The sequence below is a fragment of the Capricornis sumatraensis genome, chromosome 19 (assembly GCF_032405125.1).
Source record: "Capricornis sumatraensis isolate serow.1 chromosome 19, serow.2, whole genome shotgun sequence".
Lineage (NCBI taxonomy): Eukaryota > Metazoa > Chordata > Mammalia > Artiodactyla > Bovidae > Capricornis > Capricornis sumatraensis.
In genome coordinates, this window is record NC_091087.1 from 64,631,923 (window position 1) to 64,650,325 (window position 18,403).

General features: G+C 59.0%; 1 protein-coding gene across 1 annotated transcript in view; it reads right to left on the reverse strand.

The window, feature by feature from the left end:
* Nucleotides 1-2,937: 2,937 nt before the first annotated feature.
* ITPK1 (inositol-tetrakisphosphate 1-kinase) overlaps nt 2,938-18,403 on the reverse strand; it is a 153,739-nt gene continuing 138,273 nt past the window's right edge. Inside the window, exons 8-10 of the mRNA XM_068991174.1 lie at nt 14,898-14,965; nt 9,744-9,906; nt 2,938-4,895 (exon numbers count right to left, since the gene is read on the reverse strand). Coding sequence (XP_068847275.1) covers nt 4,537-4,895; nt 9,744-9,906; nt 14,898-14,965 — 590 coding nt within the window. The 3' untranslated portion in view covers nt 2,938-4,536. The remainder of the gene's footprint in view (nt 4,896-9,743; nt 9,907-14,897; nt 14,966-18,403) is intronic.

The following is an 18,403-nucleotide window of genomic DNA, read 5'->3' on the forward strand; positions in this document are numbered from 1 at the left end:
GAGCTGCCAGTGTCTTGGGAGAAGCTTTCCCAAAGAAAGCCTGCTGCAGAGAACTGGGCTCCACACCGGAACCCTAGGTGGGTTCGGCTGTGGGAAGGAGACAGTGCCTTCCAAGTCACCAGATTGTGGACAACTGGATGTAGAGCGAAAATGCGACCATTTCCGGAAAAGGCCCCAGGTGGCCTGGATGGGACCTGGTGGTGGGAACCGGAAGGAAGAGGGCCTGGTGCTTCCATGCCAACAGACAGCTCTCCAGTGAACTGCGTGTCGGGGGAGGGCCATTCCGAGGCGGGGCACCGAGCCTGTGTTGCAGAAGGTATGACTGACGGGAGAACCACCTGTCTGGAGGCCTCTGTTGCAGCATCTTAGACTCAGGCTCTGGCCTGGGTAGGACTGCCTGCAGCACAGGGCGTGCCCAGGCTCCCCAAGGGTGTGGCCAGGCTCCCCGAGGGCGTGGCCAGTCTCCCCGGGGCGTGGCCAAGCTCCCTGAGGGCGTGGCCAGGCTCCCCCAGGGCGTGGCCAAGCTCCCTGAGGAGGCAGAAGCCCAGAACCTTCAAGGCTGGATGCACTCCTCTGTCTCGTGGTAAGCCACGTGCAGGGGGGGTGTTCCTTTAGGACACTCTGCTCAGGGTCTCTGGAGCATGGGGGCCCTTGAGCTGTGGCCCAGGAAGGGAGAGGAGCTATCGGGGGTCCCACTGGGTGAAGGGTCAGTTTCTAGCAGGAGAAGAGAGGGCAGATGCAAACCCCAGGGACACCAGAGGAGCCATTCAGTGGGTTCTCTGTGCATAATGCGATTCCCTGAGCCAAGGCCCAGGCCCCCAAACAAGGACAAAACATACAGTCTCTCTTGGTCTCAGAGGGGCCACCTGGCAGACAACAGCTGCTCTTCCCAGCTGGCTTGAAAACTACAGCTTCCTGCCAGGATCCTTCAATCTGCCATAAACCATATTTGGCAGTCCTCTGGATAGAAAAGAATCCTTTTTCAAGGTTGTTTTCTCCCTCACTGATGAGATTAACTTAAACAATGCCCCCACATTACTCCTTGGGAGACAAACCTAGACAGCATATTAAAAAGCAGACATTACTTTGCCAACAGAGGTCTGTATAGTCAAAGCTATGGTTTTTCCAGTAGTTACGTATGGATGTGAGAGTTGGAACATAGAGAAGGCTGAGCGCCGAAGGACTGATGCTTTTGAACTGTGGTGTTGGAGAAGACTCTTCAGAGTCCCTTGGACTGCAAGATAAAACCAGTCAATCCTAAAGGAGATCAGTCCTGAATATTCATTGGAAGGACTGATGCTGAAGCTAAAGCTCCAATACTTTGGCCACCTGATGCAAAGAACTAACTCCTTGGAAAAGACCCTGGTGCTGGGAAAGATTGAAAGCAGGAGAAAGGGACGACAGAGGATGAGATGGTTGGATGGCATCACTGATTTGATGGACATGAGAGTTTGAGCAAGCTCCGGGAGATGGTGAAGAACAGGGAGGCCTGGCGTGCTGCAGTCCATAGGATTGCAAAGAGTTGGACACGACTGAGCGACTGAAGAACAAACTCCTCGGGAACTCCAGCTGTGTCTGCCTCCTGCAAGTGATGCTGCAGGACCTCTCGCCCAACCCTATTCACCCCCGCTACCCTGCCTCCTTCCGCAAACTCAGACACCTTCATGCCAATGGCAACTCCTGCCCCCAGGCTCTCTTGGGGAAGACGGACAGACATCCAGCACCCACATTCGGTTGGGGCTTGAGCGCGTCAAACCACATTACGCTATAACCTGCTAGTAGAACTCGGCCTGTGGCCACTGCTCCAGGCTGCCCAAGGTAGAGACCTTGCAAGCGACCCTCTGAACCTACCCGAGGCCTCAGGCAAAACGTGGTCCTGCACTTGCTCCCGGAGCCCTTTGAGTCAAGAGGGCCTTCAGCAACCCCAGCTATGGACCACACCCAGAGAGATGCCACAGGGCCAAGGCCCCAACAAGCCCATCAACTAGCAAACAGAAGCTGGGGAAGGAGAGTCCCACCACCCCTGGTTTACCAGCAGGTGTGTGCGCTCACCAGAGCAGTCCCTCCCCACGGCCCTTGAAGGTTCTGAGACTGATCAGAGGTGGCAGCACAAGCCGTGGCGAAGGAGAGGCTGCAAAGGCAGAGAGCATTCTCGGGGGGTTTGTCTTCCCCAACAGGAAGCCCCAAGGCCAGGGACACTGAGGCTTGGGGGAGGCCAGCTTCATGGCGTGTGTCCTGGGACCCAGTCAGTGTGCATCCGGTGACACTGAGTGGGGGGTCGCTTGGTGAGGCCTCACTGCAGCCCACAGCCCCGCTCCTAGTCTCTGCTCCCTGACGCAGATCCCTTCACCCCTGCAGAGTCAGCTACTCTTTGTTGGACGGGGTTTGCCAGCTGGGGAGAGGCCCGCACATGCTCTCGAGTGGACTGGTCCCTTCTCCACTGCTGTGCAGCTCCTGGGCCTTTATGAAGCCGACCCCCATCCTTGGTTTCCACTCCTGGGAAAGGCGGTAGTCACCCTGCTGGCCACCCGCATCGAGGCTGGTGGAAAGCGCCACGTCACTGGAAAAGTTCCTCAGTATCTGGGCCCTGGACGCTAACATGTGAGACCCTGTGGGGGAGGCATCAGTTCTGGACATGACACGACCAGGGGCCCCACCAGGCACACGGGGTCACCCTGCACTCCTGACCTGACCTAAGGCGATCGGGACTGGAATTTTATTCCAAAAGGTAAAGTTGTTTTATTAAAAGACGGCAGGAGGACAGAAACGTTCAGCAACGTTTTGTAAACACGTGTGAAATGCAGTTTGATTTCAGTAGTTTATTTTGGAGGCAAAGCAGTGCAAGAGGCCGGCCACGCTTTCCTGCTTCCCCCGGGGCTTGGGGGCCAGACGAGGAAAGGCGACGCACAGACATCATCATCGGGGTTCAACACTCAAGTCGTGTAAACACGGTTATCGGCAGGCCCTCGGTTTCTAGGATAAGCCGGCCAGTTCTGAGGGCAGCACCCCTCACCCCAGCCCTTCCTCTCCTAGAGGCAGGCGACCCCCACATCCCCACTGACCAGGCCTGAAAGTGCCTCCAAACGCCAGGCTCAGCAGCTTCTTTCGTGGCACCCTCTCTGGGCCTCGCAGGATGGCCCAGAGGCCTGTTCCCCTCCCTCTGAGTGCCTGATATCTGAAGACACACGCTCATGCTTCAGGGGTCTGCTGTTTTCCACCAGTGGTCCCACTGACAGAGGGCTGACCAGGCCCCTCACTGGTCCCCTTGGGCCGCCTGGACTGAGGGACTGGACTGATTAGCCGGTGGTCGGTTGGTCTGCTGCCATCAGGGGCTGGGAGACTCAGACGGGAGAAGCAGGTAACGTTTTCTCACCTCTGGGGCTGCAGCCTGCTCGCACCTGGCTGGCTCAGTGCTTGGGGTGGGCAGTGAACACGGGAGGGGTGTGGATCAGGCCTTCTGCGCAGGCGTGGAGCAACCGGCAGCCTCGTCTGGCCTGGGAAGAGAGCCCCCCGATCGCCTGGATGCCAAGGGGAGGCTCATCTGGGTGGGCTTCACAGAGGGACAGGCTGCGTTGCAGGGGTACGGCGCCGAGCCTGCCCTTGACTTCTCGGTCGTGAGTGCCCAGCAACTCTCGGAATGATTTGCCCAAAGTCACAGCACAAATCCTTGGCACAGGCAGGATCAGCCCAGAGGCTCTCGGCCGGGCAGCCTCCTCCCAGGTCCAGGGAGCGGCGGCCCCTGGTCAGGGAAGGGCAGACCCTTTGCATGGCGGCACAGGACATGTGTTGACAGGCCCAGTGGACTCCGGGGAGCGGGACGTGGAAAGAGGCAGCCAGCCCGGGGCTGTGGCCTTCCCGGAGAAGCATCCTCCTCCCTGCCTTTCACGAGCGGCAGCAGGTGGATCACAGACCTGCTGCATGGACTTCCCTAAGGAAAGGGGAACTGAGGCCTCTGGCTTCCTCGGGGTCACGCATTTGGGAGGGGTGGCTGCACGCCTGATGGAGCTTGAGGCCATCGGTAAGAGAAACGGGCTGGGCCGGGAGGGAAGAGACAGGGAACCGTTTACTCTCTCTGCTCAGCCACCAATGACCTGACCCGGGACGGCCTGCTCCAGGGTCCCCGAGGCCCGGCCCACAGCAGCCATTGAGAAAGACAGATGTGGGCGTACCCAGGCACTCACACACACATACACACACACAACCACACACACGCACGCCCCACCTCACATTCAGACCTAGTGTTGAAAACACAGCGTGTGTAAACTCGGTGAAGACACCGAACCAGCAGGAACCAGGAGGGATCGTCCCTTTGCCGCGAGGCTGGACCACTTGGGGTTCCTTTCCACCCCCACCCCCACCCCTCATTTAGATCATGACATCAGAAAATCAGGTTAAAAATTAAGAAAAAAAGAAGTAGAAGAAGAAGAATCAGATCATTGGGAATCCTTAGTAGTAGCGTCACCGTCATCAGGAGCTGCTCGCCCAGTGGCCGCACTCTGCGGCCTGCGCCATCTCTCTGGGTCCCGGGCTCCGAGGCTACTGGGAGGAGGCCTTAGTGGCCAGCGAGGCCACGCAGTGCTGCTGGAAGCTGGGCGACACGCCGGCGGTACAGCCGAGTCTCTGGTGCGGCAACTTGGCAGTGCTGCCGGCGCCCACACCACCCACGTCGGCCTCGGGCGTCCAGGGCGGCTCCTGGCCCATCATGCTGCTGCAGCAGCCGGGGCTGGCGCTGCACGTCCGCTCGGCCGCCAGGCCGCCCGCCTGCTCCGCCAGGAGCCTGCTGTGCCTTAGCGGGGCCACGTCCCCCGTGCCCGCCGCGCCCGCGCTCTGGCCCTGCAGCACGCTGGCGATGTGGTTCAGGAGGTCAGTGAAGAACTCGCTCACACCCTCGTAGCCTGCGGATGGGAGAGACAGACGGCAGGCTTAGCCAGGTGGGTGGGGGTGGGAGGTGCGCTCAGGGGCTCCTGGGACCCGGGGTGGGGTTGGGGGGAGCTGGTGGAGCACACACAGCCCAGACCCCAAGTGCGTGTGGCCCCAAGGGCCAATCCTTGAATTCTGGCTGCACCCCCGGGATACAAGTATCTATAGAGAGGAGGCTGATGAGAAAGCGCCCTGCACCCTGTCCCTCTCGGCACAGCTTCAGGGTCTCATTTGATTACCCTCCCTACGTGGTCTGGTGGGCTTCCCAGATGCCGCACATGGTCAAGAATCCGAGTGCCAAAGCAGGAAAAGAAGACATGTGAGTTTGACCCCTGGGTTGGAAAGATCCCCTAGAGAAGGAAATGGCAACCCATTCCGGTACTGTTGCCTGGGAAATCCCATGGACAGAGGAGCCTGGTGGGCTACAGTCCACGGGGTCGCAAAAGAGTCAGACACGACTGAGTGACGGAGCACATGTGGTTTGATGCCCCTGAGTGGGGATGTGGGGTGGCTGCAGGGGCAGGACCGAAGGCCCACTCCTCCAGGTCTGAATCATAAACGCCTCTCGTCTCCACGTGGCCTGGCCCCAGCTTCCTCGTGTGTAAACTGAGGATTCGGGTTTGGGGGCTCCTGTGGGCAGGGCCAGAAGGGGCTGGAACATGAGTGAGACCTGATCAACAGCAGCTGCTCCTGGAATTGAGTCCATTCCACCTCCCCTCCCCCAAGCACCTGCAAGGAGGCCCCCAGTGCCGCGTCCTGACCCGCAAAGCCGAGGGGCAGAGACTGGGCAGCGCGGACAAGGCCATCGAACGGACGCCGCTTCCCTCACAAGTGGGCCTGGGTCTCCTGAACAAACTGCCAGGGGCCTGCATTTCCCATCCCAATTACAGACTGTGATTGTCAGCAAATAGTCCTCGGAGCCTCCCACCAAGCACGTTTCAGATCTAGGGCGAGGATTTTGCCGACTTTTGAAAACGGCTTCAAAAGAAATTCAACGAGGGGTGGGTGCCCCACACCATGCCTGCTCGAATCAATTCGCAGGGATGAGAACCAGGCACACAGCTGCAAGAACAATGATCAGGACAGGAAGTATGTCCCCAAATGGGACAGTGTGCCTGCATCGGGAGGGGCCGCAGGGACCACCCTCTGGATGTGACCCCGTCACTGACACCAGGCCTGATGCTGAGAGGCACTGACCCCTCCCTCTCACGGCCTCCGGGATGGGCTTCACGGCTGTTGGTACAAGCAGCGGGGGGTTCAGACATGCACTATCGCGTACAGCAATGGCTGCCCAGGGGCCGGTCGGATGGGGCTGCCTCATTGCCCATGCTCTTATGTGTTCAGCAAACAATGCTGTGGTTTTGAGGGAGCCCGAGGCTGAGAGGGGACAAGTGGAGGTGCCCAGAGTAAAAACAAGAGTGGGCAAGATAGCTGGCATGCACCATACTTGCCCTGCTTGATGTGTTCTCACTTAATCATCACAACCCTCTGTCCCCATTTTGCAGATGAGGAAGTGGAGGCACAGAGTTAAGTGACCAGCCCCAAACACTCAAGAGCCAGCAGCAGGTGGATACGTGTCCACTGGAGGGCGAATGGGGTGACAGCGTCCACGGCTGGGGTCCACCCAGGCTAAGTGCTGCCCCTGGCCACGTGCTTCACAATCCTTCCTGGTGGCATCCTGGGAAGGGTATGTTCCAGGGAGCGGGGCCCGAGGGTTGGCCCCATTCTACAGATGGGGATATTCATTGGAGGGACTGATGCTGAAGCTGAAGCTCCAGTACTTTGCCACCTGATGCGAAGAGCCAGCTCACTGGAAAAGACCCTGATGCTGGGAAAGATTGAAGGCAGGAGGAGAAGGGGGTGACAGAGGATGAGGTGGTTGGATGGCATCACTAGCTTGACGGATGTGAGTTTGAGCAAGCTCCAGGAGTTAGTGATGGACAGGGAAGCCTGGTGTGCTACAATCCGTGGGGTCGCAAAGAGTTGGACACGACTAAGCGACTGAACAAGAGCAATAGAAACACTCAGCACTGGATCTGCAGGCCCTTTGGTGCCAGCTGTGCCTTGAACACGCGTGATGCGGGGGCCCCCACCCTAGCGCTGGGGGCGTCCTCAGCCCTGGGGTGGGGGTGAACAGCAGGGCAGCCTGTAGCCCCTTGGGGGCCATCAGCAGACGTGCTGCTGGGTTTCCAGGGTCGGGATGCAATCAGGGAGGAGTGCTGAGACCCGCTGATGGGCCACCAGGGAACATCAGCTGTTCCCTCAGCAACGGCTCTGCCATCCCCAGACGAGGCCTGGCCCATGGCCCCATGCAGCCTGGGGAGGGTGGGCTGAGGCATGAAGAGCTCTGTGGGGCTGAGTGCTGTGCACACATCATCTCCCCTGCGAGGAGGGGAGTGTTCTTCCCACTGCGCACGAGCGAACACTGAGGCTGCCCGGGTAGGAGGCTCGTCTCATCAGGGGGCAGAGCCAGGATTTGAACCCACAACTCAAGCAGAAAAGAACGAAGCCTCAGGTCAGGCCCCCAGATCCAGCCCTGCTACTGGGACATGACCTTGGACGGGTCACCCAACCTCCTGGCTCCATGCACGTCAGTAAATGGAGATCCTCAGTTCTCTGCACGTTGTGTGGCTGTGAGGATGAGATGAGGCGCTGGGGACAAAGGTCCCCAGGCAGGCTGGGCACCAAAGGCGGACGTGACTGTCCAACCTGCAGGCTGGCTGGCAGGGGCACTGTAGGACACCCACAGCCTGAGGCACAGGGCGAACCAACCAGGACCAGTGGGCACCCCAGACCCAGGCTCATAAATCGAGCAGGGAGAGAGCCGGGCCCCAGGCAGCTGTCTCCTGGACACCGCCTCCCCTGGGGCCCTGGGCTGCGCGCCCTCCTCGGAGTCTTCCTCCACGTGGGCCAGGCGCCCTTCCATAGTCTCTGGGGGGCTCAGCCTTGTCACTCAGGCCTGGCCTGCTGTGCGGGGGGGGGAGAGGGGGGTGCTTGCTCATGGCTTCCTGTCCATGCCGGTTCACTGTCCCTCCTCTGAACACCCGGGAGGGCTGGCCCGAGTCGCACAGGCCCTGGCTGGGTGGGCAGACTCAGGACTTGGCACAGACCCACAGCTCAGTGGTTTGTGAGTTCTTCTGTCCCTCCTTCTAGAACCTCCATCCCAACAGCCCGGTGCTGCCCCACCCTGCCCCCCGAGTCCGTTAACCCGGCGACCTTTTTGCCTTCATCCCCTCCATCTCCTCCCTGGTTTAGATCCTCCGATTTGTTATAATTGTTCCCCTGACGTAGCCACAGTTCCCTTGTGCTCTCTCATTCTCACCTGCATTCATCAAAAACCTGCCTCTCCATCCAGGCTGCACCTAGGGTGACTACAGAAAAACAGGCCACTGTCCCACAGGATCCCAACTTCTGTTCACAAACACAGCCCTCAGATGGCCGCTCCATCTTGCTCGGCGTGAATGGCCATGTGCTGGGCTCCCCTCTGACCTCTGACCTCTCTGCTGCACATGAAACCTTGGGCCACAGGGCCCCTCTGCAGGCCCTTGCGCGGCGCCCTCCCTCCCTGCCAGCCCTGCCCCCACGCTTGCTTCCCAGAGGAGCCCCTGTCCTCTGAAGGCAGGACCCCAGCCACCGTGTGCATGCCACCCAGTGTCTGCAGTAGCTGGGACATGCAGGGGGCCTCAGATAAACCGCGTGGCTGAGGGAGCCAAGGGCCTGCCCTGAGCCCGGGCTTCCCTGGCTGTGAACTGCGGTGCTGGCTGGGCCCGGCCTGCATACCCTCCATGCAGGGGACACATGTCAAGCACCCAGTCTGGTGGCCCGTGAGCACGCCCCACACATGGGGGATCCCGGCCCCTGCAAACCCCAGGGGAGCAGTCCCCTCCAGCAAGCCAGGCTCTCACACTCAGGAATGGCTTCCTGCCTTCTTAACAGTCCACTGAGCAGGGCTGCTGCCCTACCTCCAGGGCGGGCGCTTGACAGAGGTGAGAGCCGAGGCCTCGAGACAGGGACGACCGCTGAGAAGTAACTGCCCAGGCTGCTCCGGGCTGGGGCTGCCAAGTGTCACTCTGTCCCTGACCTGCTGTGAGGATAGGGGGTCGCCCAGCCTCAGCACATGTCTCTGTGAAGGAACCCAGCCCAGGACCGCCCCCCGCCCCACAGTCACCACTGTGGCTAACGGTCCCGCTGAGGGGTCTCTGTGATGACTCCTATGAAGCCATCGCTGAGTGGGGATCTGAGGGGTGCTGGGCAGAGCCTGGTCGTGCCAGCAGGCCCAGACGGCCTGGCATGTGCTTCCCGCCTCAAGGCTTCAGCAGACAGCATGCAGCAGGCCCCCCAGCCGGCCGGATCTGAGTGTGTCCCCCACACGGTGGCTCAGGGCGGGGAAGGAGCAAGGCCTTGCCACCACCCTGCAGTGTGACCTGGGACAATTTCTCCCTCCCTTCCTTCGTGGAAACTGGGCTTTGTAGTCCCTCCAGAATCCTCCCAGCTCTTTAAGTAAATCTACAAGGGCCCGAGAGGTCAGCTGAGATTTGGCCAAGAAAGGCTACTGCTGATGGCCAAGGGTCAGGAGAGTTCAGTCGCTCAGTCGTGTCCGACTCTTTGGGTCAGGAGAAGCGAGGTAAAGGACACGCGTTGAGGAGCGGGCCCACTGTGAGCGCTGTAAATCCACTGGCAGGTGGGTGAAGGCTTAGCGGGCGCTGCTCTGACCCCAGGCCCCAGACAGTGAGGGATGGGGTCGGTCAGGCCAGCTATCCTGCCCCGCCACCCACCCACCAGTCTCCAGGCGAGGGAGGGCAGCCCCCGGCCCCGCCGCTCACCAGGGAAGGCGTTGATGTCGATGACGGCATGCTGCCCCGTCTGGTTGTTGATGATGATGTCGATCCCGAAGAGAGACACGCCCAGCGCCTGCCGCAGGGCCCGCGACAGCTCCCGGATGACCTCGTCGCTCGGCCGCTCGAACACGCCCTCGATCTTGTCCAGCTGACAACACATACACCACACACACAGACAGGAGTCAGACCTCGGGCAGGGAGACGCGACACTAGCCCATAGAGACCCCCACTGCGGTGCCACGAGGCTGAGTCTTATTTCCAGGCAAGAGGCAGGACAGACCCACTAGAATCAGCCCAAGGATGGCCATTTCCAAGTCCTGCCACTGGCTGGGCAGGCACTGGGGCAGGTATGGCATCTGTGACCCCTAGTCCTCATGCCCACCGGGGAGACGGGCATCATTACCAGCATTTTACAGAGAGGAGCTGACGCTCAGGGTCAGGGCTGATTCACGGCCACACAGCTTAGGGCTGCATTTGGACCCAGGGATTTAGCCTGTAAAAGCCATGGGCTTCCCAGGTGGCACTAGTGGTAAAGAACCCGCCTGCCAGTGTAGGAGACATGAGAGACACGTGTTCGATCCCTGGGCTGGGAAGATCCCCTGGAGGAGGGCATGGCAACCAACTCCAGTATTCTTGCCTGGAGAATCCCCAGGGACAGAGGAGCCTGGTGGGCTACGGTCCATGGGGTTGCAGAGAGTCAGACACAACTGAAGTGACTTAGCACACAGGTATTGAGCCTGTAAAAGACACGGTTCTTAGCAGGAAGGAAGGAGAGGGAGAGTCTGCTATGACCCCAGGAAGACTCTGTGGTTCAGGACACCTAAGAGCTGCACCTTGAAGAAGGGAAGACTGCAGTGGCTGGGCCAAGGGACCCCGGTGAGAGCGCAGTGGAAGCAAAGGCGCAAGGCAACCATCCGTGGAAGAGAGCTGGGAGTGGCTGGAAAAGTCGGGGAGGATGTGGGCAGTGGGGGGAGCTTTTGTTAGCATCACTGCACTGGCCCATTGTTGGCAGAACCTCAAGGCTGTGAGGCGGTGGGTTCCATGGACCAGCCTTCATTTACTAGCTGGTACTGGGTGGGGAGAGGTTTGGACACAGGGCTCCTGGGTGGGACTCGTTCTCCCCTTCCAGACAAGTTGCTAACCTTGGTGTTTCCACCCTAACCCCCCATGCTCAGCAAGCTTCTCCAGAGTCTACTCGGCCACTCCTGCCCAGCTCCTGGGTCTGAGCTCAGCCTCTGGCGATGCAGAGCTGGGGGGCTGGCCCCGGGACCCCGCCGTGACACTGTTCACGTTCTGCTCTAATCACAGCTGGCCTGGGACAGGCAAGTCTTCATGGGCTCAAGCTTGGCCCCTGGAAGGAAGCAGCACATCACCCTGGGAAGGACTGAGGCAGATGGCTCTGGATTTGAATCCGGACTGTGACTTCCTAGCTCTGTGGTCTTAGAGAGAAGTGCTTGGCCTCTCTGCACCTCAGTCTGCCCATCTGCCAATCAGGGCCATCGAGGCCTCCACCCCAGACAGCTGGGAGGAGTCACAAGGTCGTCTAAGCGGTGGGGACAGCACTGGTCTGGCTGCAGGAGCTGCCTCACCTGCATTTAAGGCACAGATGGCAGCGTGTCAGCCCTAGGTCAGCCAGAATAGGGCTCATACGTGGTACCCAGTAGATACCAGCGTCCTAAGGCTGCTGGGATGGGGTCAAAGGGGAAGCACAGGGGCTGATCCACCAGAAATAAAAAAAAGAAGCTGGGTCAAAAAGTTAAATGGAGAATTATCACATGGCCCAGCAGTTCCACCCTAGGTGTGTAACTTGTACGCCAGTGTTCACAGCTGCATTATTCACAACAGGCAAAAGGCAGCAACAACCCGAATGTCCATCAACAGATGACTGGATAAACAGAATGGGTTACCCAGACTGTTCTGCCACCCTTTGCTACAATGTGGAGGAACCTTGAAAATATTAGGCCAGGTGAAAAAAGCCAGATGCAATAGGTCACCTTCTGTATGATTCCCTTAAAAGGAAAAGTCCAGAAGAGGTAAATCCATAGAGACGAAAAGCAGATTAGTGGTTGTCAGGGGCCGGGAGGAGGGGGGGATGAGGAGGGATGCTCAGTGGGTACGGGATTCTCTTTCGGGTGATGAAAATGCCTGAAAGGAAAATGGTCTCTGGAACTAGACAGAGGTGGTGGTTGTACAACGTTGTGAATGTGCTTACTACCGTTGAACTGTCCACGCTAAAATAACTAACCAGAGAGAACCTTCCTGGCAGTCCAGTGGTTAAGACTCCATGCTCCCAATTTCAGGGGGCCCAGGTTCGATCCCTTGTCAGGGAACTAGATCCCACATGCTGCAGTGAAGATCTGGTGCAGCCAAGTAAATAAATATTTTTTAAAAACCCACAAACAATTGTATATTATATGACTTTCACCTGGATTTAAAAAAAAAGAAGTGAGGCTGGGTCAGCCAGTCTGGGACAGAGTCTGGGCAGCACCCACAGGACACGTGGCCCTCACCCCTGGCACAGGAAGCCGAGTGGCCGATGGGGAGCTTCCAGACATGCACAGAGCAGGGAGCCCACCCCTGGGCACCATGATGCTCTACCGTGAGAGCCGTCTGTCCCAGCTCTGCAGGTCCCCCTGCCCATGGCCCTGCTGCCTCGGCATCCCACCCTGGGGAGCCACGTTCTAGGGGGCAGCATCAGCCTGGCTGTGACAGGCACTTGGCCGCTTGGCATCTGCTGAGGTCGCCCCGTGCCTGCCTCCCACTCGTGCTCAGCGGTGCGGGCTCAGCAGCTCAGCCACTGGTCCTGGGGATGCCTGGCACTGCCCAGCCTCCGCCGTGTGCTCCGAGCTGTAATGGGCCCTGCCGGGTCCTGCTTTCTTGCCTCGGTAAACGGAATACTAAAAACACTGCCACCGAGGGACTGTGGTGAGGATCCACAAAGCTCCTGAGTCAGGCCCGCGGTGCAGGCCTGGCAGCAAGGGGACCCGTGGCCGCTGCTCCGTCACAAAAGCCACGTGACCGGCTGTTTATAAAAGCGCGTTCTCAGCTCAGCAAAGGGACCTCAGACATCCTTTTGCAGCCCTCTGCCTGTCTGCAACGAGGAGGCGACCGAGGTGCTGAGGTGAAACCCTGGGTACCCCCGTCAGCGACACTGACTGAGCCTGACATGGTGTGGGGTGCTTTCATCCAGGGACTCCCTGAGTCCCAGGACCATTCTAGGGGCAAGTTGGGGAAACTGAGGCTCAGAAACACGACTCGACTTGCCACAGCTGGAAGGCTGTGGAGCTTCTGACTCCAGGCCGTCTCATTCAGTGTTGCTCTCAACTAGTAGCCCATACTGGTGTGGGGGCCTGCCAGGCGGGTGGGAGCGGCGTCCACCCTCAGGGGCGTCCGGCCAGGGAGGGAGGCAGGGCTCCCTGCACCTGCATGAGGCCACAAAGGGGACTGGAGGGACCCCACAGGGTGGGAGGATGCTAAAGGCTCATCTGGACACCCATACCTGGGAATGCACCTGTCTGTGCAGGAGGGCCCACCGTCCCGAATGGAAAGGGGATGGCCGACTGCGTTTCCCTTTCCTCATTTATGTGTTACCAGCCCTGGAGGACCCCCGTACAGCAGTCACGAGCTGAGGGGAAGGGAGAGATGACACCAGGGCTGGAAGGTGGAGAGTAGGCCTTGCGATGTCTCCAGGCTGACCTTTCCCACGTAGCAGACACGGGCTCAGTCACAGGCGGGTGATAAACCAGGAAGACAACTTTGCTTCCAGCCCTCACGGTGACCCTCTGGCCTCTGTTAACAGCCCCGTGGTGATGAGGGCCACACTGTGCTGGGGGGGGGGGGGGGGCGGCAGGGACAGCTTCTCTGTAAGGCTGTGGAATGCTGACCCCCTCCAAGAGTCACTGGCTAAATAAGGTCTGGGAGCCTTGCAGGGAGGCCACCCTGAGGTTTCTGAGCTTTCATGAGACCAGGACATTCTTTCGCACAGAACACCTATCTCAGTCTTAGAATGTGCACGCCAGGCACCGAGGGGTTCTCTTTAGAATCTGGTTGTTCTCTAAGCGTCCCTGACCACAGAACTTGTCCCCGGGTTACGTCTATCAACATCCCGAGGGAGGGTGGTGCTCACTCCAGGTCCCTGCCGTGCCTGTGCTCCGTTGAACCCTTGGTACACGGCTGGCTCCTCAAAGGAACCAGGAACAAACGAGAAATGGGACCGGTGGCCTGGGTCGGGGGACAGCGGGTCGTGGGCAAGCACAGGCCCTAGCATGGAACGGAGGGGAATGAGGCCCAGAGGCAGGGGTCCGCTGCGGAGGAGACACGGGCGAACCCTTCCAGAACGGCCGGGAGGGCTGTGGCATACGGGAGCTGGAGACCAGGCGGAGGGCTCGGTTCAGAGGCAGTGGTGGCAGAGGCCACCGGCTCTGGGGACGTGGAAGAACAGCAGGGCATGGCACAGTGTTGATTTCTCAAGTGCCAGGGAGGTAAGAATCCCTGAATTCCTGCAAGACCCAGCTTTGAAATCAGACTAATCTGGGGTCAGCTCTCATCTCTGTCCTTGCATGAGGAGCCCTGTGGGTTTAGACAAGTTATCTAACCTGGTTGAGCGTAGCTCTCCCCTCAGGAAAGCAGGGACATCTGTCCACCCCTGCAAGGCTGTTTCGGGCCAGAGGATGGAGCCTGATGCCCAGCACCATTGACAGAACAGCAGCCCTGAGCCCACTCCCCACCGTGAGCGACCCCGGCAGCTGCAGCAGTACACAGCAGGAGCTCAGCAAGCGCTTACTGGACTCATACGGACAAGGAAAGAAAAAAGGGAAACTGACATGCTGCTGTCTCTTGCCTCCTTTTTTTTTTTTTTTTTTTTAGTAAATCAGGACAAGGCAGCTTAGAAAGCAGGTCTTCAAATTCCTCACAAATGGGGGGCTTCCTCACATGGGAGAAGTTAGACAACCATCCGCCTGAGTGAGGGGTGAGCGGGCACGGCTGTGACGGCTGCTGCTACGGAGGTGCAAAGCAAGCAAGGAAGAGGGGGTCTCTGGAGCCCCCCGGGGTCCCCGGCCTGGCGGGGAAGGTCCTGCCACCCTGCCCCGCTGGAGAGCCAACGTCACCCCACCCCCAGGCTCAGCGGGAGGGACATACCGCGGTCAGGACCGATGAGGACTCTGGCTTCGACACGTTGTGGCTGTTGAAGAAGATGGACTCGCGGTCTGAAATGCAAAGACGGGAAGGAGCCAGAGTTAGAAGCTCGAGGCAGAGACAGCAATTCCAGCATCTGACACCAGGGGGCAGCACCACCCCAGCCACAGGCCGTGGTGCCTTAGGGCTCAGGGTCCAGCAGCAGCCACCTGGGCCCCCTCCCACCCTGAAGAGACAGGACACCATGGAGCGACACGTGCCGAGTCAGGGCTCCTGTTTCAATTTTTCTTCCCATATAACAACGAATGGCTTGATGAGCCCACCTCCTCTCCACTCTCATCTTACAGTATCATACCTGGTTTTCCCCAATACCTAGGCCCCTTCCCCAGAGTGTGTCCAGCGCATCTTATGGACGTGGCACCAGAAAGGGGGGCTGAGTGAGAAAGGGGAAATGCTGCATAGGCGAACATCAAAGGCCCAGAGAAAAGAGGTCGACTGATGCCACTTAATCCAGCATCCCCAACCCCTCCTGGTTCTGCCCATGGAATGCCTTTTCAGGCACGTTTAGGCTGCCACAGGGCACGTGAATGTTTAAAACACAAAGGGTTCTGCTGTTTCCCAGTTATTTAGGGGAAAAAAAATAGGAAATCAGAACTTGGGCTTTGGTAGGATCCACCCAAGAAAGCATAGAGAATAATTTCTGCCTGGCTTTGGAAACAGGCACAGCCACCTGAAGTACCCTCCACATCTTCCTGCACATCTCTCCCAGCTCCCACTGCCCCCGGGACCCCCTCAGCCCCATGGAGAGGCAGAGTAATCATCTCAATCCCAGGACTATTAGAATGATGAGCAGTAGGGTTGTTCATTCATGCCCTGCAGAGTAGAGGCACACCAGTTGGTCAGAAACATGCTCTCTAGCACGTGGAAGTGTGCAAATGCACAGATCACAAAACCAGGAGCCTCAGGGCTGAGAGCCCTGGTAAAGACCATCATCACACTAGGACCCCACCCCACCTCACCCCGAGAAGGACACGGGCCACAAGCCCCCACGTGGCCCCGGCAGCCTCTGCTTTGGTCCTTCCGGGTGAGGCGTTGTGGCTCCCGTTCCCCCAGGACACACTGCTCAGCCCTGAGACCCAGGACAGGAACGGCCCCGCTGGGCACCGCTGTGTGCCGGGGGCTGAACTGTGGGGGCACCTGCTCTGGCTGCCAACGCCCCCACTGCCAGCTCCAGGGTTACAGCGCCGCAACAATCATGCATGAGGAAGTGATTCGGGCGGAGGCCAAGCAGGCAGGCGCTGAGATGTACCTGGCATCTTTCCCGCTAGCGGGGCACACAGGCCCCTTGCCGCCCCGGTGTGCCCGACAGTCCTCCTACCGCTCCGACCAGAGCCAGTCCAGACGGGGGGCACGAGAGACGGTCCTGGGGAGGAGCCTGGGGAAAATAAACACCCTGCAGGACTTGCGCCAAGCAGCCACACTGACCTCTACTCTTGAGCGCCGACAAACAAGAAGATTGAGCCTTCGGGGGTAGCAAGCCCCATGGGCCAGAGGTCAGAGCAGGGCTTAAGCAGCTGGGATGGGCCTTCCAGACTCTGCAGGCATTGCCCACCTTCTCAGCCTGTAGCCCAGCCTGGCCCCGCTGAGCTCAGGGCGTCTCCCACCCACCAGGTGGGACCCAAGGGCAATGGCCAGAGTGGCAGAGTAGGCCTGGGGAGAGAAGGGCCACCCAGAGCAAGTGGACACAGCCAGTTCAGGGAGGCTTGGAAGCCACAGAGAACAACGTGGATGCTTAGCTATGCAAGAAAGGGAAAGAACTGGGTGCTCAGAGGGCTGTACCCAGCGCCCACTGAATGGGACTGACCATGTCAGCCGGCAGCTTCTTGGGGCAAGATCCAAAGTGGACCATTTCAAAGGGGACTTGTTTCTCCTCCTGGCTAACTCTGAACTGGGGGCTCCAGCCAGAGGACTGTTCAGCAGGGTGATGGGAGCTGCCCTTCGCTCAGAACCCTCCCCACGTGCAGCTTGAGCAGGCCCAGGTGGAGAGGGAGCAGCTTCCAGCCATTTGGTGATCCAGGAAGATAGTGGAAGCCGAGACAGGTCAGGCAGGATTGGAGCATCCCATGGCACCAGCTTCTTGGGCAGCTTCAAGATCTCCTGCTGATAAACCTGGCTGGGCCCTTGCACCTTGATCACAGGAGTACCCTGGACGTGGGGAGCTCGTCCCTTCTCTGTTCCTGGGCTAGTCCCGCGACACATAGAGCCCAGTGAAGAACCACCACGAATGTCCACAGGAGAGGGGAGACAATAAGTGGAATATGGGTGTCTTTGTGCCCAATTTACAGATGAGGAAAACAGGTTCAAAGGAGGAAGAGCAGGGCACACGTCTAGCCCCCAAATATCCCCGCGACTCTAGTGCAGCTGTGAACTGCGGCCACACCTTCTTAGCTTCATTTGCTTCGTCTTCACATGTCTCCTTGGGGGAGGGGGCGGGTAGCATGTCACAGCGCCACAGACAGTGGTCCACACCTCCTCCCAGACCTCCAGCCCCGGCTGCCCTGCTCGAGTGGTCCCCTCATCCAGCGGTGTCCCAGGACCCCCCACTTCCTCCGGGGCCCCTCATCTGTGCACAGTTCATCCTTTCACGACGTCTTCCCTGGGCAGTTTCTCCCACTAGAATCTAAGCGGGACACCTGGCTGACTATCCAGTCCCCTGCTGGATCCTCACTCCTGCACAGGGCTGGGCACGAGGCAGGTTCAAGGAAATACAGCCTCTGCTACACCTGCAGGGCTCTCGATGATGAAAGATCACCAGATCTGGCCCCGCCATCTGCGACTGTAAACAGAGGTTTATTGGAACGCAGCCCCGCCCATTCACTTACATGTTGTCTCCAGGGGCTCTTAGGCAACGTGACTGATGACAGAGCTAGAAATACTTCTTCTGGACTTTTCCAGCAAAAAAGCCTGGTGACCCCTGCCCTATGTGGTCATCGGTATCCTTCCTTTATGTACATACCCCTAAGGGAAAAAAGGCCCAGGAAGCGGAGACAACAAAGGCGCTGTGTCTGAAGGGGAAAAGAAACGGAAATATTTCTCCCACTGTACTGGGGGGAGGGGGACGGGGGCGGGGGGAGGCGGCACAGAGAAACATGGCCAGGGGTTGGCACAGGCCAGCCTCAACTCTCTCGGTAAAAACGTCACTTCGGTTCCAGCCAAGGCAACTGCGAGACGTTGGCTGTCTGACCTGACTTCAGAGGTGCTAACAGATGCAAACCAAAAGGACACCTGAAAACCAAAAGAACACAGCTGTGGAGGGAGAGGTGGTATCCTCATAATGACCGCAGGTCAAAAGAACCCCACTCGAGAAGCCCCCACCTCCCTGCGCAGATGGGGAGCCTGGAGGGCCTGCCATGCAGGACAGCAGGGACCAGAGAGATGGGAGAGGGCTGGAAACAGCCAGAGGCCCAAAGCCCCCTGCTCAGCTGGTCCAGCTTAAAGGGCCACTGGTA